At 46.6% G+C, this 25,279-nt stretch overlaps 1 protein-coding gene across 1 annotated transcript in view; it reads right to left on the bottom strand.

Moving 5' to 3' along the window:
• LOC309567831 (myo-inositol 2-dehydrogenase-like) overlaps nt 1-25,279 on the bottom strand; it is a 49,589-nt gene that overhangs the window by 243 nt on the left and 24,067 nt on the right. The window contains exons 5-10 of the mRNA XM_082273317.1: nt 22,243-22,351; nt 18,668-18,798; nt 17,175-17,282; nt 10,725-10,843; nt 5,567-5,723; nt 1-120 (exon numbers count right to left, since the gene is read on the bottom strand). The exon at nt 1-120 is cut by the window's left edge and continues 243 nt beyond it. Of these exons, the coding sequence (XP_082129443.1) occupies nt 1-120; nt 5,567-5,723; nt 10,725-10,843; nt 17,175-17,282; nt 18,668-18,798; nt 22,243-22,351 (744 nt within the window). The remainder of the gene's footprint in view (nt 121-5,566; nt 5,724-10,724; nt 10,844-17,174; nt 17,283-18,667; nt 18,799-22,242; nt 22,352-25,279) is intronic.

Raw genomic sequence — 25,279 nt, 5'->3', positions numbered from 1 at the left:
TATCTACGGCCTCGTTCCGCAGGTCTACAGCCGACCCGTTCCGCCATGACTGCTCGGCCGCTGCCGCGATCTGCAGTGCGCAGAGGTATTGTTCTTTGGTGACTGCTGGACATTCCTTGCCTGCAAAACAACCAATACATTCTTTTTATAAATGAAGGTGGAAACAGTACAAAGGTAAAGGGAAAAACGGAGCAAAACAACGTCCCCACCCCATAGTAGGCTACACACCTACTCCTTTCTAGATCGCACCCAAACCCTTCCATCTTTGAGAGATGTCACATATTTCTCCAAGTGTCATCACTCGCACATGCCCAGTTGGTCACACATTCTTGAAATCAGGGCCATGCCGAGAACGCAGTAAGGGCTCCTTTACACTTGCTTTGACTTTAACACACATTAACCACTTCTGGACCGGAAGATTTCCCCCCTTAATGACCAGGCCCTATTTTGCGATTCGGCACTGTGTTACTTTAACCACTTGCCGACTGCCTAACGACGATTTACGTCGGCAGTCAGCCCCTCACAGGCAAAGTGACGTAGGACTACGTCGCTAGCCTGTGAGGCTCTAGGGAGCGAGCGCGCGCCGCAGGAGATGCGCTCCCGCTCGCTCACGGAATGTCCGCCGGTCACTCGCGATCGTCGGTTACACCGGGAGAAAGGCAGGCGGCTAATGTAAACAAAGCCGCCTGTCATTCTCCCCCTTCTATGTAGGACCGTTGATCTCTGCTGTTACATCACAAGCCACATCCAATCACAGTTAGAAGCACGCCCCTAGGGACACACTTAGCCCCTCCTTCTCAAATAAAGTTAACCCCTTCCCTGCCAGTGTCATATTCACAGAAACAGTGCATATGTATAGCACTGATTACTGTAGTAATGTCACTGGTACCCCCAAAAGTGTCAAAAATGTCAGTCAAGGGTCCAATCTGTCCGCCGCAATGTCGCAGTCCCGCAAAAAAAAAAAAAAAAAAATCGCAGATCGCCGCCATTACTCGCTAAAAAAAAAAAAAAATTAAAATGACAAAAATCTTTCCCATAGTTAGTAAACGCAATAACTTTTGCGCAAACCAATCAAAATACGCTTTTTGCGATTTTTTTTTACCAAACATATGTAGCAGAAAATGTTAAAATTTTTTGATTTTTTACATTTTTTGGGGGGGGGGGAATTTCATATAAAAAAATTTGAAAAATATTGTTATTTTTGCAAAATAGTCGCTCTTTTTTTTGTTTATAGCGCATGATCAAAAAAATCGCACAGGTGATCAAATACCACCAAAAAAAAGCTCTGTTTGTGGGGGGAAAAAAAGGACATCAATTTCATTTGGGTACAGCGTCGCACGACCGCACAATTGTCCGTTAAAGTCACGCATTGCCGAATCGCAAAATAGGCCCTGGTCAGGAAGGGGGTAAAATCTTCCGTGGCTTAAGTGGTTAACGGACAATTGCGCGGTCGTGCGACGCTGTACCCAAATAAAATTGATGTCCTTTTTTTCCCCACAAACAGAGCTTTCTTTTGGTGGTATTTGATCACCTGTGCAATTTTTTTTTTTGTGCTATAAACAAAAATATGACAATTCTGTAAAAAAAAAAAAAAAAAAAAAAAAACACAATATTTTTCACATTCTGCTATATATAACATTCCCAATAAAAAAAAAAAAAATGTAAAAATCTAAATGTTTTAACATTTTAGGCCAATTTAATTTCTGCTACATATTTTTGGTAAAAAAAAAAAAAAAATCGCAATAAGCGTATTTTGATTGCTTTGCGCAAAACTTATCGCGTCTACTAACTACGGGAAAGATTTATGTCATTTTTATTGTTTTTTTTTTTTACTAGTAATGTCGGCGATCTGCGATTTTTAGCGGGACTGCGACATTGCGGCGGACAGATCGGACCCCTAACTGACATTATTGACACTTTTGGGGTTACCAGTGACATCACTACAGTAATCAGTGCTAAAAATATGCAATGTCACTGTAATAATGACACTGGCAGGGAAGGGGTTATCAGTGTGGGTGATCAAGGGGCTAAATGTGTACCCAGGGGCATGTTTGTAACTGTGGGGGGGGGGGGGGGGGGCCGTGGCTTGTGGAATGATCATAGAGACCTGTGATCCTATATAGAAGGATCACAGGGGCTCTGTGATCATTCCAGGGAGAAGAACGGTCGGCTGTGTTTTCAGCGGGAAGCGATCGCGGGTGTCAGGTGGCAATCAGAGCCGCCTGTCTCATGCATCGGCTTCCCCGCTGACTAGCGCACTCGCCCCCTAGCTGCAGGCATGCGACCAACGTAGACCTAAGTCAGTTTGCCTGGGAGAGCCACACTGCCGCAGTAAATAGGCGGCGTGTGGTCGACAACCGGTTAAAGTATGGCTCCATCAAAAGATCCGCTTTAAGGCCTCCATCCCCTCCTCTTCAACAAATGGCACTTTTTCTGCGGTGGTGGAGAGCGGGTACCTAGTTTTGATAAGTACCCGCTCCCACGTTCACTGAGATCGCCTAGGCAATCGGACTGGAAATTCTTCTCTCCCCCTCCCTCCCTGCAGTCTTCTGGAACACTATTCTCTCGTCTAATAAAACAAAGATTGAAGTCTTTGGCCTGAATAGCAATCGTCATGTCAGGAGGAAACCAGGCACCGCTCATCACCTGGTCAATGCCATCCCTACAGTGAAGCATGGTGGTGGCAGAAACATGCTGTGGGGATGTTTTTCAGCGGCAGGGACTGGGAGACTAGTCAGGATCGAGGGAAAGATGAAATAGACATTCTTGATGAAAACCTGCTCCAGAGCGCTCTGGACCTTAGACTGTGGCGAAGGGTCATCTTCCAACAGGACAACGACCCAAAGCACACAACCAAAATACAGGACAGCTCTGTGAATGTCCTTGATTTGCCCAGCTGGAGCTCAGACTTGAACCTGATTGAACATCTCTGGAGAGATCTGACAATGGCTGTGCACCGACGCTCCCCATCCAACCTGATGGAGCTTGAGAGGTCCTGCAAGGATGATTGGGAGAAACTGCCCAAAAAAAAGGTGTGCCAAGCTTGTAGTATCATATTCAGAGACTTGAGGGTGTAATTGGTGCCAAAGGTGCTTCAACAAAGTATTGAGCAAAGGCTGTGATACTTATGTACCGGTGTTTAAGACAACTTTTTAACCTTTAAAACATCCCCCAAAAATGGGGGGGGGGGGGTTGTCATCTTATACACGGAGTATAAAATGTAAACCTTAAGAGAACTCCAGGTTTAGGACTACTTTACATATTTTGTTTTGGGCCAAGCTGGCCCAAAACGAAAGCCCCCTAATCTGTCAGCCTGCTGGATGTGCAGTAATACTGTATGTACCATAGCTTTGGATACATACAGTATACCGCGCTGAGCCAATCACGGCGAGCAATGTATTCTATTAATGAATACAAAGCCTGCTCAGATATTCTATTAATGAATACAAAGCCAGCTAAGATTGGCTGAGCCAGAAAGGCGGGCTTATTATGTTACAACCTCTGACTCAGCCAATCCGAGCTGGCTTTGAATTTATTAACAGAATACATCGCTCGCCATGATTGGCTCAGCGCGGTATACTGTATGTAGCCGAAGCTACGGTACATACAGTATTGCTGCACATTCAGCTGGCTGACAGATTAGGTGGTGTAAACAAAACAGAGGTTTTTAAATAGTGTTGCCCCAGAAGGGGGGGGGGTAGTCTTATACAGCGAGTATAACCCAAAACCTATGTTTCACCTGGAAAATTAGGGGGTCCTCTTATACGCCCAGTCGCCTTATACGCCGGCATACGCGGTATATGGGATTTTTTTTTTTTTTTTTTTTAAATAAATTTGCAAAGATTTCAAACAAACTTCTTTCATATTGTCATTATGGGGGATTGTTTGTAGAATTTTGAGGAAAATAATGAATTTATTTAATTTTGGAATAAGGCGGTGGAAATGTGGAAAAAATGAAGCGCTGTGAATACTTTCCGGATGCTCTGTATATACACATGGACCGGGATGTGACTGCTGATGACGTCTTTCCAGTTTGCTTGTTGGCTTCCCAGTGCATTCTGGGATATTTCATACCTGCAATACCTCCAAAACAAAGCAAAGCAAACGCTGAATAAAAGCCCCTCAAAAGCTTCAGATGCTTTAAGCAAGCGTTGTCCGACTTCTATGGAGGCTTTGGAGATGCTTTGAAGTAGTGATAGACCGATATCATTTTTTCATTGCCGATACCGATATTTTGGTCATCGCGTATCGGTATCAGCCGATATCGTACATTTAAAAACATTTTTTTTTTCTTTTTTTTTTTACTTGACCAGGTACTCTTGTGGCGGGATCAAACCCCTCCTCTGCACTTAAAAGCATTCAAAACGCCAAGTTTGCCTGTTTTGAATGCTGTCATTTTTTTTAATTTGCTGCCAGTACCCGGAAGTGATGTCATGACAACACTTCCGGGTTTTTGCATGGAGACGCGATCAGAGCCGAATGCGGCTTTGATTGGGTCTTCGGCGGCCGTGCAGGTATGATGCCCGGGTCTCCCGGTGGGAAGGGAGACCCAGGCGAGCAGAGGAAGGTGGAGGGAGGGGCGTCCCCTCCCGCTCCTTGTAATGACACCCGAGGGGTTTCTTAGCCGCATGGGTTGTCATTACAAGACAGCCAACCATCGGCTATGGACGCCGGTACCGGGGTGATGCCACTAGCTGCAGGCATCACTCCGGTACAAGCACTTTTCGAAATATCGGTAACCTCCGGGGCCGATTTCGGTATATCGGGGAAAGTGCATATCGGCCCTCGATATATCGGCTTTGCCGATAATCGGTCGATCCCTACTTTGAAGCACCAAGAAAGTGACATGGGGTATCATTTTTGAAGCAACGTAAACGCAATGTGTAACAGGACTGCAACATACCCATTTCGTTTTGTGACAGACCCTTTGATTGGCATTCAGAAGGCTTTAAAAAAGCATGTCCATTGCCAAATTTTGAAGCAAGTGTAAACGAGCCCTGTTTGCCCAATAATTTTACATTCGACTCCTCTAATTTTTTTAAACCGCTTTTATAAAAGCTGGGTAGTGCTTGCAGGGCTATCCACGGCTCAAAACTTAAAATGATTGCCGCTAAATCTGCCAGAGGTAAAGCTATTAATGCTTTAGCATGTCTAATGACAACTAATCCTCAACAGGGGTCAAGCTCATCTATTAGGCTAGGGCATAGCAACATTATCTGCGAAAATTCCAACCCCCACTTTAAAACTAACCTCCCCAATGAGCCCCTACTGCCCCTTCCTACCTGGCCACCCCTACAAAATACCAAAGAGTATACTATCACATATGTATCACAAGGGAAGCATAGGACCTTTTCCAAGGATGTGGTGCTCAGGCCTAGCGGCCAACAGCTTCCCTGAGCTCCAACACTGGGTATTTCGGTGGGCATCTTAACAGAGGAAGGCACAGTGGGTGAGTGTTGGAGAGACGAGTATAAAGTGGTTAGAGGTAGGATTTGCACAAACACTGTCACTTTGCCCAGAATGGATAAAGGTTACATGGTCACTTTAAAAAGGTGACAATACTGACCTTTGATGGTGCGTATAAAGTGCTGGAAGAGATCTTTGTAAGCTTCTCTATACCTCTCATGATGTGAATGGGAAAGGGTTGGGAAAGATGAGTTATTCTCTATAATGCACAGAGGATTCTGATTGTCTACACGTAATGATCCCTGACAGCCGTACAGCTAAGGAAAAGAGGACATGGAAGTTAGTTTGCAGAAACCATCGACTTCATGATTTCAACATCATAACATCTACAAAAACTGAACCATGAAAGATAAAAACTCTTATAAAGCGTTGTGCAATCTTGCTGATCTCTGGAGCTATACATTTTATAAACATCCGCAATCTCTTATTTGTTGTTTTACAACCCAGACTAATTTTCAGCTTTCAGCTCTGTCACACTTTGAATGACAATTGTGCGGTCATGCAACACTGTACTCACATGAAATTTTTATTAATTTTTTCACACAAATAGAGCTTTCTATTGGTGGTATTTAAGCACCACTGGGAATTTCTTTTTTGCTAAATAAATAAATTTGCTAATAAATAAATGAATAAAGACCGTACATTTTGAAAAGGTTTCTGTTATAAAATGTTGCAAGTAATTTTTCTTCTTTGCTGATGGGCACTGACGAGGCTGCGATGATGTGTGCTGACGAGGCTGCCGTCATGTGTGCTGATCAGGCTGCGATCATGTGTGCTGATCAGGCTGCGATCATGTGTGCTGATCAGGCTGCGATCATGTGTGCTGGCGAGGCTGCGATCATGTGTCCTGGCGAGGCTGCGATCATGTGTCCTGACGAGACTGCGATCATGTGTGCTGACGAGGCTGCGATCATGTGTGCTGGCGAGTATTCGATCATGTGCGCTGACGAGGCTGCGATCATGTGTGCTGACGAGGCTGCGATCATGTGTGCCGACGAGGCTGCGATCATGTGTGCTGGAGAGTATTCGATCATGTGTGCTGGCGAGGCTGCGATCATGTGTGCCGGCGAGGCTGCGATCATGTGTGCTGGCGAGGCTGCGATCATGTGTGCTGGCGAGGCTGCGATCATGTGTGCTGGCGAGGCTGCGATCATGTGTCCTGGCGAGGCTGCGATCATGTGTGCTGGAGAGTATTCGATCATGTGTGCTGGCGAGGCTGCGATCATGTGTGCCGGCAAGGCTGCGATCATGTGTGCTGGCAAGGCTGTGATTATGTGTCCTGGTGAGGCTGCGATCCTGTGTCCTGGCGAGGCTGCGATCGTGTGTGCTGGCGAGGCTGCGATCATGTGTGCCGGCGAGGCTGCGATCATGTGTGCTGGAGAGTATTCGATCATGTGTGCTGGCGAGGCTGCGATCATGTGTGCTGGCGAGGCTGCGATCATGTGTGCTGGCGAGGCTGCGATCATGTGTGCCGGCGAGGCTGCGATCATGTGTGCTGGAGAGTATTCGATCATGTGTGCTGGCGAGGCTGCGATCATGTGTGCTGGCGAGGCTGCGATCATGTGTGCCGGCGAGGCTGCGATCATGTGTGCTGGAGAGTATTCGATCATGTGTGCCGGCGAGGCTGCGATCAGGTGTGCTGGAGAGTATTCGATCATGTGTGCTGGCGAGGCTGCGATCATGTGTGCCAGCAAGGCTGCGATCATGTGTCCTGGCGAGGCTGCGATCATGTGTGCTGGAGAGTATTCGATCATGTGTGCTGGCGAGGCTGCGATCATGTGTGCCGGCAAGGCTGCGATCATGTGTGCTGGCAAGGCTGTGATTATGTGTCCTGGTGAGGCTGCGATCCTGTGTCCTGGCGAGGCTGCGATCGTGTGTGCTGGCGAGGCTGCGATCATGTGTGCCGGCGAGGCTGCGATCATGTGTGCCGGCGAGGCTGCGATCATGTGTGCTGGAGAGTATTCGATCATGTGTGCTGGCAAGGCTGCGATCATGTGTGCTGGCGAGGCTGCGATCATGTGTGCTGGCGAGGCTGCGATCATGTGTGCCGGCGAGGCTGCGATCATGTGTGCTGGAGAGTATTCGATCATGTGTGCCGGCGAGGCTGCGATCAGGTGTGCTGGAGAGTATTCGATCATGTGTGCTGGCGAGGCTGCGATCATGTGTGCCAGCAAGGCTGCGATCATGTGTCCTGGCGAGGCTGCGATCATGTGTGCTGATCAAGCTGCGATGATGTGAGCTGATGAGGCTGTGATGATGTTCACTGATAAAGAGTGCTGGAGAGTATTCGATCATGTGTGCTGGCGAGGCTGCGATCATGTGTGCCGGCGAGGCTGCGATCATGTGTGCTGGAGAGTATTCGATCATGTGTGCCGGCGAGGCTGCGATCATGTGTGCTGGAGAGTATTCGATCATGTGTGCCGGCGAGGCTGCGATCATGTGTGCTGGAGAGTATTCGATCATGTGTGCTGGCAAGGCTGCGATCATGTGTGCTGGCGAAGCTGCGATCATGTGTGCTGGCGAGGCTGCGATCATGTGTGCCGGCGAGGCTGCGATCATGTGTGCTGGAGAGTATTCGATCATGTGTGCTGGCGAGGCTGCGATCATGTGTGCTGGCGAGGCTGCGATCATGTGTGCCGGCGAGGCTGCGATCATGTGTGCTGGAGAGTATTCGATCATGTGTGCCGGCGAGGCTGCGATCATGTGTGCCAGCAAGGCTGCGATCATGTGTCCTGGCGAGGCTGCGATCATGTGTGCTGGAGAGTATTCGATCATGTGTGCTGGCGAGGCTGCGATCATGTGTGCCGGCAAGGCTGCGATCATGTGTGCTGGCAAGGCTGTGATTATGTGTCCTGGCGAGGCTGCGATCGTGTGTGCTGGCGAGGCTGCGATCATGTGTGCCGGCGAGGCTGCGATCATGTGTGCTGGAGAGTATTCGATCATGTGTGCTGGCGAGGCTGCGATCATGTGTGCTGGCGAAGCTGCGATCATGTGTGCTGGCGAGGCTGCGATCATGTGTGCCGGCGAGGCTGCGATCATGTGTGCTGGAGAGTATTCGATCATGTGTGCTGGAGAGTATTCGATCATGTGTGCTGGCGAGGCTGCGATCATGTGTGCCGGCGAGGCTGCGATCATGTGTGCTGGAGAGTATTCGATCATGTGTGCCGGCGAGGCTGCGATCAGGTGTGCTGGAGAGTATTCGATCATGTGTGCTGGCGAGGCTGCGATCATGTGTGCCAGCAAGGCTGCGATCATGTGTCCTGGCGAGGCTGCGATCATGTGTGCTGATCAAGCTGCGATGATGTGAGCTGATGAGGCTGTGATGATGTTCACTGATAAACTGCACTGATGAGGAGGCACTGTCGAGGCTGCGCTAATAATCAGTGTCCTGGCAGATCAGCTCTCCTTTCCTTACACGCCGTCTCCCTACCTCACATGCTCCGCTCACCCGGCCGCATCACTCATTCACAGTATTCTGTCAATGGGAAACTACAACTACCAACCACCTTTGCGGTTGTCAGTTTGTAGTTCTCAATGAACTAACACAGAGCTGTTGAACGCTGTGGTAGTTAATTGAGAGTTCCTGTCAGTGTGTGACTGAATGCTCGTATGAGGTACAAGATCCCTGCATAGCACCCACGATCTGCTGATGGCCGGTGCAATGCTTTGCAGGCTCCCAATAAAAAAAATAATAAATGCACATTTTTTTTACCCTCGAAAAGATGTGCGCTTATTTGTTTTTTTTTTTGAAAAGGTGAACTTATCCTTTAAATTTTTCTTTTCCTCTTACCAGAATTAGCACATCCAAACTATGAGATTCATTTTGGGTCTATAGCAGAAAATCTACATCCGGAATTAACTCTGCTTGCTGTGGCGAGACACTTTGCAATCGAAAACCAAAACCCAATAATTTTTTTTTTTTTTTTTTCATTTAGAGAAATTGTTGGAATCATAAGGTGTATCAACAACCAGGGGCTTAAAAGGTTCAGCTACAAAATTCCTCATAGATCTTCAGCCCTAATAGGATAACGTATAGGAGAGCAGTGACAAAAAGCCAGCCATTTGCAGAGGATGACACCGCTACAGGGATGGATGACACCACTACAGGGATGAATGACACCACTACAGGGATGGAGGACACCACTACAGGGATGGAGGACACCACTACAGGGATGGAGGACACCACTACAGGGATGGAGGACACCACTACAGGGATGGAGGACACCACTACAGGGATGGAGGACACCGCTACAGGGATGGAGGACACCGCTACAGGGATGGAGGACACCGCTACAGGGATGGAGGACACCGCTACAGGGATGGAGGACACCGCTACAGGGATGGAGGACACCGCTACAGGGATGGAGGACACCGCTACAGGGATGGAGGACACCGCTACAGAGATGGAGGACACCGCTACAGGGATGGAGGACACCGCTACAGGGATGGAGGACACCGCTACAGGGATGGAGGACACCGCTACAGGGATGGAGGACACCGCTACAGGGATGGAGGACACCGCTACAGGGATGAAGGACACCGCTACAGGGATGAAGGACACCGCTACAGGGATGAAGGACACCGCTACAGGGATGGAGGACACCGCTACAGGGATGGAGGACACCGCTACAGGGATGGAGGACACCGCTACAGGGATGGAGGACACCGCTACAGGGATGGAGGACACCGCTACAGGGATGGAGGACACCGCTACAGGGATGGAGGACACCGCTACAGGGATGGAGGACACCACTACAGGGATGGAGGACACCACTACAGGGATGGAGGACACCACTACAGGGATGGATGACACCACTACAGGGATGGATGACACCACTACAGGGATGGATGACACTGCTACAGGGATGGATGACACCGCTACAGGGATGGAGGACACCGCTACAGGGATGGAGGACACCGCTACAGGGATGGAGGACACCGCTACAGGGATGGAGGACACCGCTACAGGGATGGAGGACACCGCTACAGGGATGGAGGACACCACTACAGGAATGGAGGACACCACTACAGGGATGGATGACACCACTACAGGGATGGATGACACCACTACAGGGATGGATGACACCACTACAGGGATGGAGGACACCACTACAGGGATGAATGACACCACTACAGGGATGGATGAAACCACTACAAGGATGTATTGTAAAAAGAAGCCGGGTGTGTTCTGAGTTTTTCATGTGAATTATGCATCATGTGCAGGTTTTAGTTTTCTTTTTCATGTAGCCCAGCATTACCTCCAGCCTTTGGTCGCAGGTTTTTGTGCAGTGCTGACTGATGTCCAGACTCACTATGGCTCCGCTAGAAAACTTCATGCTGATATTCACAGTATCCGCATCCTTCATTGTACTCAGATCTAGGCAAGGAAAAGAAGTAGGAATTAAATGGTTAGAAAAAAATTCTCTGTTCCACTCTAGACTACAAATTGTGGTATCTATCCCAAAAGTCAAACAAGAAAAGATCAATCCCAAAGGGATTGTCAAACTGGGTAAGGGACGTTACGATACCATGGAGGTATAATGGAAAATGTGGATGCAAAAAGTATATAAAAGTTATTGTTATTCGATACACGTAAAAATGTAATATGCTATAATAGCATCACATAATAAATACAAAGATACTATTGTTGCAACAAACATTAAAAGTGCACAAGATACAAAAAATATTACACAAGATCACTCATGTAGAGGAACACATATGGACCCCAAACCCCTACGCGTTATACTCACCCTGCACACATGCACTTTCCTTCCTTTTTGCTCAGGGAAGGAGTGCATGTGGAGCTGTCTTAACATAGGTAATAAGAGATCTTACTTTGGTTTCCATGATTGTCATTATAACTTGTCCTTAATCCAGTGTTCTTTAGGGATTGAAATATAGGTTTTCTTTCTCGGCCTTTGTGGGCCAGATTGCAGGAATAGACGAGCCTCCGCTTTGTTTTTGACATAGGTGTGTATCTGTCTTTGGGACTCGAAGCTAGAAGCTTTCTTCACCACATTGGATACCGGGTCATCTAATTTATGTTACTCGGTAAACATTAAGGCAGGCATGTCCAACCTGCGGCCCGGGGGCCGCATGCGGCCCGAAACCTCAGGCAATGCGGCCCACTGCCCCCTGACAAATTTTTTTTTTTTGCTGGAGAGGAAGGAAGTCAGGTCGGGGGCACGGCCACAGCAGCTTCCAACTAACGGTAGACAGAGGCTGCCTGAGAGGGGGGAGGGGAGCATGTGCAGTGTTTCTGACTCCTACCACCATGAACACTTCAAATCACTGAAGTGGTCATGGTGGTTAGAGTGTTTATTATTGCTCAGAAGAAGTAAACCTCTGTATACTGATTCCATTTCATTTGATCATTCTCTAGTTGTGTTAAATTAGTGCGGGGGGCGCGGCTGCATTTTATTACTTATATACCTTAACTATAGTATATATTTAATATGCGGCCCGAGAAAATTTCTCTACACTCAATGTGGCCCAGAGAAGCCAAAAGGTTGGACACCCATGCATTAAGGTAATCTTATCTTCATTTTTGCCTAGGGTGGACTGATCTAATGGCTATAAACTCTACACTTTTGACAGTCCATGAAACTGTCTCCTATATACATCCCTTTTATATTTTTGATATTATACTGTGTTTTTTATATTTCCATTAGGATCATACTATTCATCTTTGCCTTAGTCCCTTGTGGGCAGGGGCTGACTGGCAACTTTCGGCCCAGGGGGCAAGTACAAACCAAAGACCCACGGTGCAGCTATTCAGCCCCCCTCCCACTACCCATCTACCTGGTCTCCTCCTGACCCTCATTCCAGGCTGAAGCTCAGCTCCAGATACTCTCTACTCAACGGCCGAATCCAGGCCAGCAGCTGGGACAGCTCGGTCATGGCTAGCTAGGGGGTAGGGGAGGAGAGTCTCCAGTAGGGCATGGAACCGGCCTCTGCTCAGACACAGTTTACACCATCCATGCTGGGGGAGGAGTCCTGCTCTCAGTCCTTGTCCTCATTCAGTAGATCAGCGGCAAGGACTTTTTACTTCTCTTCTCCAGGAATCCTTTGGGCATGTCTGTGGGAGGAGTGGTGCAGCCTTTTTATGGGGCATCAAAGCGGCCCAGGGGGCAATTGCCCCCCTGCCCCAGTCCTCCCCTGCTTGTGGGTTCTGGTTTGGGCTTTGGTGCTTGGTCGTCTCCCCTGCAGACCATTCATTTACATCCACTTTATACGTTTTAATAAAAAGATTTCATTTCTTCTGTACTTCACTCTGATGTAAGTCTTATCTATATACTAACATATAATGGATAAAAATACCTCTGGGATGGATTTTCATGCCCTCCCTTTTTGTTTGTTTACTGTTGTCATTTTCATGTATATTACCTACCTGTTTTATTATATATACAGATATGGTTTAAACGCTGGACAAATGCACCCCCAGAAGAAAACCTTCGGTTGAACAACTATCTTTTGGTCTGGCATCCCTTTCATGTATGCATATTTTTCTGGTAGCCTGCTGGGGTACCCACTGGAGGGTAGTCTGGTCTGTCAGCAGAAGCCTAACCTGAGCCAGTGGGCTTTTCAAATGTTTTTGCCCTCTCACTACTTTGTATAAACTCATATCAAAGTCCCAGTGACTCTTGGATGCTTTTTCTTTTTTTTTTATTGGAGACTTTCAGCTCTGCAGGCCGATATTACTACTGGTTTGTTACAAATCATTCTCTAGGTTCTTCCACAAATGGCCATTACCAGCCCTTCTAAAGACCCAACACCACATCAGGAATCTATTGCGCTCTTCTTCAATGCCACAGAAGCAAGCCCTTTTAATCTGCAAATTAAAGAGTTACCCCTACCAAAAGCAAGTCTGCGGGCACCTTACATCTTAGGAGGACTATGGTAGGGACACCTCTTAACCATAGTTACTGACTTTACCCACCCTAGAACCATAGTTCCTGACTTTGCCCGCCCTAGAACCATAGCTCCTGACTTTGCCCACCCTAGAACCATAGCTCCTGACTTTGACCACCCTAGAACCATAGTTCCTGACTTTGCCCGCCCTAGAACCATAGCTCCTGACTTTGCCCACCCTAGAACCATAGCTCCTGACTTTGCCCACCCTAGAACCATAGCTCCTGACTTTGCCCACCCTAGAACCATAGCTCCTGACTTTGCCCACCCTAGAACCATAGTTCCTGACTTTGCCCACCCTAGAACCATAGCTCCTGACTTTGCCCGCCCTAGAACCATAGCTCCTGACTTTGCCCGCCCTAGAACCATAGCTCCTGACTTTGCCCGCCCTAGAACCATAGTTACTGACTTTGCCCACCCTAGAACCATAGTTACTGACTTTGCCCACCCTAGAACCATAGTTCCTGACTTTGCCCACCCTAGAACCATCGTTCCTGACTTTGCCCACCCTAGAACCATCGTTCCTGACTTTGCCCACCCTAGAACCATAGTTCCTGACTTTGCCCACCCTAGAACCATAGTTCCTGACTTTGCCCACCCTAGAACCATAGTTCCTGACTTTGCTCAGCCTAGAAGCATAGTTCCTGACTTTGCCCACCCTAGAACCATAGTTCCTGACTTTGACCACCCTATAACCATAGTTCCTGACTTTGCCCACCCTAGAACCATAGTTCCTAACTTTGCCCACCCTAGAACCATAGTTCCTGACTTTGACCACCCTATAACCATAGTTCCTGACTTTTCCCACCCTAGAACCATAGTTCCTGACTTTGCCCACCCTATAACCATAGTTCCTGACTTTGCTCACCCTAGAACCATAGTTCCTGACTTTGACCACCCTATAACCATAGTTCCTGACTTTGACCACCCTATAACCATAGTTCCTGACTTTGCCCACCCTAGAACCATAGTTCCTGACTTTACCCACCCTAGATTCTTGCTTTTCCTGCTATAAAAATGTAACCTCCCCTTCTGCTGTTTGTGTATGATACACAAATTTAGGAGAACCCGTCAAGAACAAAATGTAGGCTCCTCGAGGTGTCTACACACTCCTGCAGCAGCCTCCAAAAAGCCAAATGCCGGTTGTTCTGACAGTCAAAGCTCTGACAATTCTGGGTAGTGTCAGAGCTTGCACATACTCCTATTGGCCCATCACCTTGCACGCCTCACTGGCCAACAGGAATGAACAGAAGGCAGCAAGGGGTGGGCAAGCCTCAGCGCTACTGGGAAGCTTCAGAGCTTTGCCTGCAAGAACATCCTGAGAACTGGCTGTAGCAGGAGGATTTTAAAGGCAGCCCATGCTTTATACCTGCAACAGTTTTCTTCCCTGACAGGTTTGTTTAAAATTAACTAGGAGCCAATTGCAAATTTCTCCTCACCTTGAGATGAGTTGCATAATCCTACATCTGATGTTGCTACTGCTTAACAGGATCTCTCTTCTGGTTGATACTTCACTGTGTAGTTTGCAATCGCTTAACATTGTTCTCAACCTCTAGACTTGACGTCTGTAATCTTATTGCTATGGTGACTGTGTGAGCTGGCTATGGGCGATAGCCGTTGGCCGGGTCTGCACTTTACCCGATGGCTCTTTTTTTTTTTTTCATGTTTCTTGTCGTTGTGTCTAGCACATCTGTTTGTATTACCTTAAATATTAATAAAAATATTTTTGACTCTTAAAATTAAAAGGGGGCCATGTCCTCCTAGTTAAGTACAAACAGGTAAAGGTCAACATATACATTTGGTGATGTATGTCCCATAGTTAGGGACACTTTGCGCAACACATAGGCTGCTGGCCAATAACATTAATAGCGCAGCATATCTATTGGATGTCCTGGAGGCAATCTTCAACATGTATCACAGGGTAACCTTTACAATAGTAAGATTGCTGTAGAGCAGATATGAATCTGTGTATAACAGGATGCCTGACCAGCTTGTACTAATAACATTAAAACTCTGGGCAAAAGAAAAGCATGTATAAGAAGATAAAAACATTATTAAAAAGGTAGATATGATGGAAATCAAAGTAAAATGGAACGGGGGGGTCAAGTTCCTAAACAGCATTGTTACAGTGGTTTGCGAAAGTATTCGGCCCCCTTGAACTTTGCGACCTTTTGCCACATTTCAGGCTTCAAACATAAACATATAAAACTGTAATTTTTTGTAAAGAATCAACAACAAGTGGGACACAATCATGAAGTGGAACAAAATTTATTGGATATTTCAAACTTTGTTAACAAATAAAAAACTGAAAAATTGGGCGTGCAAAATTATTCAGCCCCTTTACTTTCAGTGCAACAAACTCTCTCCAGAAGTTCAGTGAGGATCTCTGAATGATCCAATGTTGACCTAAATGACTAATGATGATAAATAGAATCCACCTGTGTGTAATCAAGTCTCCGTATAAATGCACCTGCACTGTGATAGTCTCAGAGGTCCGTTTAAAGCGCAGAGAGCATCATGAAGAACAAGGAACACAAAAGGCAGGTGCGAGATACTGTTGTGGAGAAGTTTAAAGCCGGATTTGGATACAAAAAGATTTCCCAAGCTTTAAACATCCCAAGGAGCACTGTGCAAGCGATAATATTGAAATGGAAGGAGTATCAGACCACTGCAAATCTACGAAGACCTGGCTGTCCCTCTAAACTTTCAGCTCATACAAGGAGAAGACTGATCAGAGATGCAGCCAAGAGGCCCATGATCACTCTGGATGAACTGCAGAGATCTACAGCTGAGGTGGGAGACTCTGTCCATAGGACAACAATCAGTCGTATACTGCACAAATCTGCCCTTTATGGAAGAGTGGCAAGAAGAAAGCCATTTCTTAAAGATATCCATAAAAAGTGTCGTTTAAAGTTTGCCACAAGCCACCTGGGAGACACCAAACATGTGGAAGAAGGTGCTCTGGTCATATGAAACCAAAATCAAACTTTTTGGCAACAATGCAAAACGTTATGTTTGGCGTAAAAGCAACACAGCTCATCACCCTGAACACACCATCCCCACTGTCAAACATGGTGGTGGCAGCATCATGGTTTGGGCCTGCTTTTCTTCAGCAGGGACAGGGAAGATGGTTAAAATTGATGGGAAGATGGATGGAGCCAAATACAGGACCATTCTGGAAGAAAACCTGATGGAGTCTGCAAAAGACCTGAGACTGGGACGGAGATTTGTCTTCCAACAAGACAATGATCCAAAACATAAAGCAAAATCTACAATGGAATGGTTCACAAATAAACATATCCAGGTGTTAGAATGGCCAAGTCAAAGTCCAGACCTGAATCCAATCAAGAATCTGTGGAAAGAACTGAAAACTGCTGTTCACAAACGCTCTCCATCCAACCTCACTGAGCTCGAGCTGTTTTGCAAGGAGGAATGGGCAAAAATTTCAGTCTCTCGATGTGCAAAACTGATAGAGACATACCCCAAGCGACTTACAGCTGTAATCGCAGCAAAAGGTGGTGCTACAAAGTATTAACTTAAGGGGGCTGAATAATTTTGCACACCCAATTTTTCAGTTTTTTATTTGTTAAAAAAGTTTGAAATATCCAATAAATTTCATTCCACTTCATGATTGTGTCCCACTTGTTGTTGATTCTTCACAAAAAATTACAACTTTATGTTTGAAGCCTGAAATGTGGCAAAAGGTCGCAAAGTTCAAGGGGGCCGAATACTTTCGCAAGGCACTGTATGGGTCCCTGAGTTCAGCTTTGAGTATTCTATGATGATCAGCCTCATACCAGAACAGAAGGCATGTCCCAGTGAGAACACGGTATCCGGAACACTCACGCCAAGCAACCAGCTGACAATATCGATGTCGTGTAAAGCCGTACTATAGAAGATCCCTCCTAAAAATCAGAGAATATAATTAGTACTATGGAAACAAGGGCAGGATAGAGGGATAGAGAGAAAAAGAAGGAACATGGGCAAGATAGAGAGAATAAGGGAACAAGGGTGCAAGACAGTGAGGGAATGAGGGCGAGCGAGAGAATGAGAGGGCAGTATTATAAAGAATACCATACTCCCTGCAATAAATTATACAAATCAAATGCCAGACAAACAAAATAAAAATGCAAAGTTCAAATACATACATGAACTGTTTACAGGCTAAATTAATTAATCATAATTCTGTTCAGCCAGTCCTATGATTGTACCATACACAGGCAAGCAGATGATATCACTACTTCCTGGTTCGAGTCTTCAGCTTCCTGTTTTATTGCCTGCAGCAAGATCTGCAAAACTGAACAAGGAAATAGAAATGTATGAATCAGACTGGCTGGATAGAATTCTTTGGCTAGTTTTAAGGCCTGTTCACACATAGTGTGGTGAATGGCGTTTTACTGAACCAGATGAACGCCAGTCACGGGTATGACAATTGTTTTCTATGTGCTCCATTCGCACTGCAACACAGCCCAGGGGTGGGGTGCAATGAGCTACACCAAAATGCAGACATGCAGCATTTTACCGCAGCACACAGGCAGGCACCACTTTGTACACTTCAAATAAATTTAACAAAAAAATGTAAACTTTTTGATGTGTTGAAACGCGCATCACACCAACCCCTCACCACAGCTCACTGCAGCCGACAGACAGCTGCCTGCATGCTAAAATGGAACCGTAAGCATGCGGGCAGTGTGAACGGGCCCTTAGGTCCCTTTCACACATGCGGACCGGTCAGTTTTTCAGGTGGATCTGAACGGATGCTCCATGCATCTCTATGGGGCATCGGATGTCAGCGGAGACATGTCCGCTGACATCCGATCCGATCCGTTAAATCTGGATGGATGGAAACCCTATTTTCCATCCGTCCAGCGGATCGAATCAAATGAGAACGGACAGGCGGTCCCTTCTCATCCGATTCCCCCATATCGAAGAGCGGGGATCTGACAGCTCCGTCTCCGCACATATCGCAGAGATACAGCTGACATCCGCCTGCTCAGCGGGGGATCAGCGGATCGATCCCCCGCTGAGAAAAACGGAGTCCGCCGACGGACTCCAAGTGTGAACGGGCCCTTAGACTGACTTTACAATGAAAAAAAAAGGAATATGTTATCTATTAATGGCTAGAGAGCATATTGTATGCATTTCTATGACCCCTTCCAGAACTCCACCCCTACAAGACTCCATCAGCGCTCTTATTATGCATCATATTGTAACCTATACATTCTGCACAGGCCCAGGCCTGCCTATGATGGATCAGTAATGAGTATTCAGGGGTCCCCAGTATCTCTACCTGACATCTTCAACCTGCTGAGAGGAACCGGAGGATAGAGCCGACTGACTGCAGAAAGCCTCTGAATTCTTCCCAGACCACTGGACTCATGAAGTTTTTTATATAAGTACTTTAACGCTGGGTCAAAGCGCCTGTAAAAAAAAAAGAAGGTTCTCATATTGCTTATGACATACATAAAACTACAAAAAAAAAAAAACACAACAAAGAATGGCAAGTATTACTAGGAATCAACACTTAAAAGTGTTACTAAACCCACAACAGTAAAATCAGTGTGTATATGCAGGAAAGCATGCTTGTTATACTCACTGTGGAACCTAAGGGGTTAATCCTCTGCATTGTGTAAAAAAAAAAAAAAAAGGCTGTTTGATCCTGTCTTCTTTGATCCTTCCCTTCTACAATCTCCAAAAAATAACCTGATATTTACAGAGCCAGGGGATAGGCTGGACATGCTCAATTCGATGTGTATTGCTAGAGAGTTTTTTTTTTTTTTTCTCCTTGGGAGAGTGCATGTGATCATCACAGGGCCTATCAGCACTGTCCAGACAGAGGGTCAGGAGTCCTGCTGCCTTATAGGACAATCAGGAGAGAATGAAAACGCCTCCTATAAGCTTTTACCAATGAACAAATGAATGACAATGATAGAAGTCACAAGATTGCTATATAATGCTGATGAAAAAAAGTATTTAGAAGTTTATATTTACTAAAATTACATTTCCATGTTCTGTGTACTGTGGGAGAGCAGATATAGTGACTGCAAGCTCCTGGGTTTAGTAACACTTTAACCAATTCTGGACCGGAAGGATTTGCCCCCTTAATGGCCATATTTTGCGATTCGGCACTGCGTTAATTTAACAGACAATTGCGCGATTGTGCACGCTGTACCCAAATAAAGTTGATGTCCCTTTCCGTCACAAATGGAGCTTTATTTTGGTGGTATTTGATCACCTGTGCGATTTTTATTTTTGCGCTATAAACAAAAAAAGAGCAACAATTCTGAAAAAAAAAAAAAAAACAATATTTTTCACATTCTGCTATATGACATTCCCAAAAAAAAAAAAAAAAAAAATGTTAAATCAAAATTTATTTTAACATTTTAGGCCAATTTGTTTTCGGTTACATATTTTTGGCAAAAAAGAAAAAAATTGCAATAAGCGTATTTTGATTGGTTTGCGCAAAAGTTATCGCGTCTACAAACTATGGGAAAGATTTATGTCATTTTTATTTTTTTTACTAGTAATGGCGGCGATCTGCGATTTTTAGAGGGACTACAACATTGCGGCGGACAGATCGGACCCCTAACTGACATTTTTGACACTTTTGGGGGGACCAGTGACATTACTACAGTAATCAGTGCTAAAAATATGCACTGTTACTGTAATAATGACACTGGCAGGGAAAGGGTTAACATTGTGGGTGATCAAGGGGTTAAATGTGAGTCTAGGGGAGTGATTCTAACTGTGGGGTGGGCGTGGCTTGTGAAATGACCATAGAGACCTGCAATCCTATATAGAAGGATTACAGGAGCTCTGTGATCATTCCAGGGAGGAGAACGGTCAGATGTGTTTACAACAGCCGACCGTCCTTCTCTCTCAGCGGGGAGCGATCGTGGGTGTCAGGCGGCAATCAGAGCCGCCTGCCCCGTGCATCGGCTTCCCTGCTGACGAGCCCCCCCTAGCTTCCTGCGCATGACGGACGTATACCTTTGGCGGTTTGCGCAGGAGCGGCTGCCTGCCGCAGTATAATGTCCGCCGCAATGTCGCAGTCCCACTAAAAATCGCAGATCGTCGCCATTACTAGTAAAAAAATAAATAAATAAATAAAAATTACATCAATCTTTCCCCTAGTTTGTAGACGTAATAACTTTTGCGCAAACCAATCAAAATACGCTTATTGCGATTTTTTGTTTTTATGTAGCAGAATAAAAATTGGCCTACAAGGATGAAAAAAAATTGATTTTTAAATTTTTCTGGAGAATGTTATATAGCAGAAAGTGAGAAATATTGTTTTTTTTTTCCAGAATTGTCGCTCTTATTTGGTTTATAGCGCAAAAAATAAAAATCGCACAGGTGATCAAATACCACCAAAAGAAAGCTCCATTTGTGGGAAAAAAAGGACGTCAATTTTACTTAGGTACAGCGTTGCACAACTGCCCAATTGTCCGTTAAAATAACGCAGTGTCGAATAGCAGAAAATGGCCTGGTCATTAAGGGGACAAATCCTTCTGGTCCAGAATTGGTTAACCCCCTCCCAACCGCCGTATAGGCAAATGAGGGCGGCGGGGTGGTTTTTCTTCTGGTTGTTCTGAAACAACGTCATATGATATTGTCCCACTCCCGCTGCGGGAGAGCGCCGCAATTGGCGGCAAGCGGTGTCCCCAGGACACAGTGCATCCTGATCTCGGTAAAGAGCCGATGACGCGGCTCTTTACCCATGTGATCAGCTATTTCCAATCACAGCTGATCACATGTAACCAAGAAAATGCCAGTTAGCGGCTTTCCTCTCCTCACATTGACAGCATGTGAGGTGAGGAGAGCTGATCAGCGGCATTTCTTCACAGGGAAGACCTGTGCAGATAATCAGGACACTATCAGTGCAGCCCCAACAGTGCCCATCAGTGATGACAGTCAGGGCCCATCAGTGATGACAGTCAGGGCCCATCAGTGATGCCAGTCAGGGCCCATCAGTGATGCCAGTGCCCATCAGTGATGCTAGACAGTGTCCAGTGTTGCCAATCAGTGCCCATCAGTGATGCCAGTGCCCATCAGTGATGCTAGACAGTGTCCAGTGTTGCCAATCAGTGCCCATCAGTGATGCCAGTGCCCATCAGTGATGCCAGACAGTGCCCATCAGTGCTGCCAGACAGTGCCCATCAGTGATGCCAGTCAGGGACCATCAGTGATGCCAGTCAGGGACCATCAGTGATGCCAGTCAGGGACCATCAGTGATGCCAGACAGGGCCCATCAGTGATGCCAGACAGGGCCCATCAGTGATGCCAGACAGGGCCCATCAGTGATGCCAGTCAGGGCCCATCAGTGATGCCAGTCAGGGCCCATCAGTGATGCCAGTCAGGGCCCATCAGTGATGTCAAACAGTGCCCATCAGTGCTGCATATCAGTGTTGCCAATCAGTGCCCATTAGTGATGCCAATCAGTGCTGTCTTTCAGTGCCTGTTCATCAGTGCCTCCCATCAGTGCTGCCTATCAGGGATGCATATTAGTGCCACCCATCAGTGCAGTCCATCAGTGCAGCCTCATTACCACACATAAGTGAAGGAGAAAAATCACTTATTGGCAAAATTTTCTAACAAACTTTCAAAATTTTCTGGCTTTTTTTGTTTTTTTTTTTAGCAAAAAATAAAAAACCCCGTGGCAATTTAATACCACCAAAAGAAAGCTCTATCTGTCTCAACACAAAAATGTAATTTGGGTAAAGCACTGTATGACCGCGCAATTGATCTTTATAAGTGCGACTGTGCTGAAAGCTGAAAATTGGCCTGGGCAGAAAAGGGGTAAAAGTGCCCAGTATTGAAGTTCTTAAAGTAAAACTATAACAAGATCGCCCATACATCACTTACTTGTAAAAGCCGCAGACTAGCGGCTTGCTGCGTTTCTCTGCCTCATCGAAGCATGCTTCCACCATCTGCGTGCTGGTACTGAGGAGATTCTCGCACAGGACAGCTTTCCCTTGAAATGAACACACACAGATCTATGGAAATATTTGTGAGTTCCATGAATGCTTTCAGTTTACATGGCAGCTGATACAGCGCTGACCAACCCGGCTACAACAGGTGTCTTCATTCCAATGATCATTGCGAGTGGTTCTAATACATTTCCATCAGAGAAGAGGCGTCACCACCTCAGAATTATATAGGAACTCCAGACATATATATTCAGAGACAATGGAAGCATTTACATAAATACAAGCCTGGCCTCCAATATATGGGAGCCTTACACGGACATCGCTCTCTCATTTCATCCCAAAGACACACAAACAATTTGAGCAGGCCATCTACGAGTGAACCTGAATGAAAAAGTGTTGGATTGCCGGCTCAGGTCCCTGTATCCAAATCCAGTGGACTCATACTGAGGGTGCTGGCTAGGGGTAAGAGCTCTGCCTGGCTCTGAATATGCAACGGAAAAAAATTCACAGATGCCGTACTACCAAAAGAAACAGATGGTCAGATAGGTAAAAGCAGCCTCAGCCTAGCTCCATCCAAGCTATGCCCCCAATGCGTTTCACTCTTCCTGGGCTTAGACGGTGACGAAACGCGGCAGTAGTGTGAGGCTTGCACGGGGGCGAAACGCAGCGGGAGTGTGAGGCTTGGACAGAGCTAGGATGCTTTTACCCGTCTGATCGTCTGTTTCTCTTTGTACAGTGGCGACCAAGATTTCTTCTTTTCCATTGGCTATGAGGTCATTAGATCAGGGCAAAACTAACACTTATAAATATTATTCACTTACAGTAGCTCAGTAGAATATATTAAAATAGAATTTTCTTTTTGATTTTAAAGTACTATTCTTAGTCACAGCATAGATGTCATCCAACTAAAAAAAGAAGGAAGGGTGGGTCAGAGACTTATGGCGCTTTTCCACTGCATGGAACCGAACGGTTCGGCTCGCTTTTGTGCTTTTCCACTGCTGGTACCGCATGGTACGGTGTAGGAACGGTTCGGTACGGTACGGCGCCGCTTTTCCATTGCATGGAACCCAACGGTACGGCTCTCAAAAACAGTACCACCTCGATTGTGGTTCCAAGAGGTACCATACCCGGTACCATATCCCACGATCCTTTGCATGCAGTCACTACTAGCCTCTGATTGGTCAGAGAATCCCACCCACCCCGTTGTTATTCCACCCACTTAACTTTAGTACTACTTTAGTGGAAAAGCAAACCATACCGTACCGAACCGCTCCAACACCATACCATGCGGTACCAGCAGTGGAAAAGCAAACCGGGCCAAGCAGGGCCGAGTAGAGCCGAGCCGGTACTTGCAGTGGAAAAGTGCCATATCAGCTCTTTATCTTCTATCTAACTGCAGTGCGAGGTCTGCAGCAAGATCTTGAACTACCGTATTTATTGGAATATAACACACACAGGCGTATAACACGCACCTTCATTTTAGGAGGGAAGTTTAAGGGGAAAAAACGTACATTTTGAATAAAGAACTTTGAAGCAAAATAAGGATCAATGCCCATCAATGCAGCCTCACAAATGCCCATCAATGCAGCTTCACCATTGCCCATCAATGAAGCCTCACCACTGCCCATCAGTGCAGCTTCACCAGTGCAGCCCTATCAGTGACCTTCTGCAGCTTCACTATTGCCCATCATTGCATCTTGATTAGTGCCCATCTGAAACCTCACCAATGCCCATTATTGCAGCTTGATAAGTGACATTCTGCAGCCTCACTATTGCCCATCATTGCAGCCTGATCAGGGCCCATCTGAAGCCTCACCATTGCAGCCTGATTAATGCCCATCTGAAGCCTCACCAGTGCCCATTATTGCAGCCTGATAAGTGACCTTCTGCAGCCTCACTATTGCCCATCATTGCAGCCTGATCAGTGACCTTCTGCAACCTCACTATTGCCCATCATTGCAGCCTGGTCAGGACCCATCTGAAGCCTCACCATTGCCCATTATTGCAGCCTGATCAGTGACCTTCTGCAGCCTCACCAGTGCCCATCACTGCAGCCTGATCAGTGCCCATCTGCAGCCTCACAGTTGCCCATCATTGCAGCCTGATCAGTGACCTTCTGCAACCTCACTATTGCCCATCATTGCAGCCTGATCAGGACCCATCTGAAGCCTCACCAGTGCCCATCACTGCAGCCTGATCAGTGCCCATCTGCAGCCTCACCGTTGCCCATCATTGCAGCTTGATAAGTGACCTTCTGCAGCCTCACTATTGCCCATCATTGCAGCCTGATCAGGGCCCATCTGAAGCCTCACCATTGCAGCCTGATTAATGCCCATCTGAAGCCTCACCAGTGCCCATTATTGCAGCCTGATCAGTGACCATCTGCAGCCTCACTATTGCCCATCATTGCAGCCTGATCAGTGACCTTCTGCAACCTCACTATTGTCCATCATTGCAGCCTGATCAGGACCCATCTGAAGCCTCACCAGTGCCCATTATTGCAGCCTGATCAGTGACCTTCTGCAACATCACTATTGCCCGTCATTGCAGCCTGATCAGGACCCATCTGAAGCCTCACCAGTGCCCATTATTGCAGCCTGATCAGTGACCTTCTGCAGCCTCACTATTGCCCATCATTGCAGCCTGATCAGTGACCTTCTGCAACCTCACTATTGCCCATCATTGCAGCCTGATCAGTGACCTTCTGCAGCCTCACTATTGCCCATCATTGCAGCCTGATCAGTGACCTTTTGCAACCTCACTATTGTCCATCATTGCAGCCTGATCAGGACCCATCTGAAGCCTCACCAGTGCCCATCACTGCAGCCTGATCAGTGCCCATCTGCAGCCTCACCGTTGCCCATCATTGCAGCCTGATCAGGACCCATCTGAAGCCTCACCATTGCAGCCAGATTAATGCCCATCTGAAGCCTCACCAGTGCCCATTATTGCAGCCTGATCAGTGACCTTCT

Source organism: Pelophylax lessonae (genome assembly GCF_965119305.1).
Source record: "Pelophylax lessonae genome assembly, chromosome: 12".
NCBI classification, from domain to species: Eukaryota; Metazoa; Chordata; class Amphibia; order Anura; family Ranidae; genus Pelophylax; species Pelophylax lessonae.
This window is presented reverse-complemented; position numbering and strand designations above follow the sequence as displayed.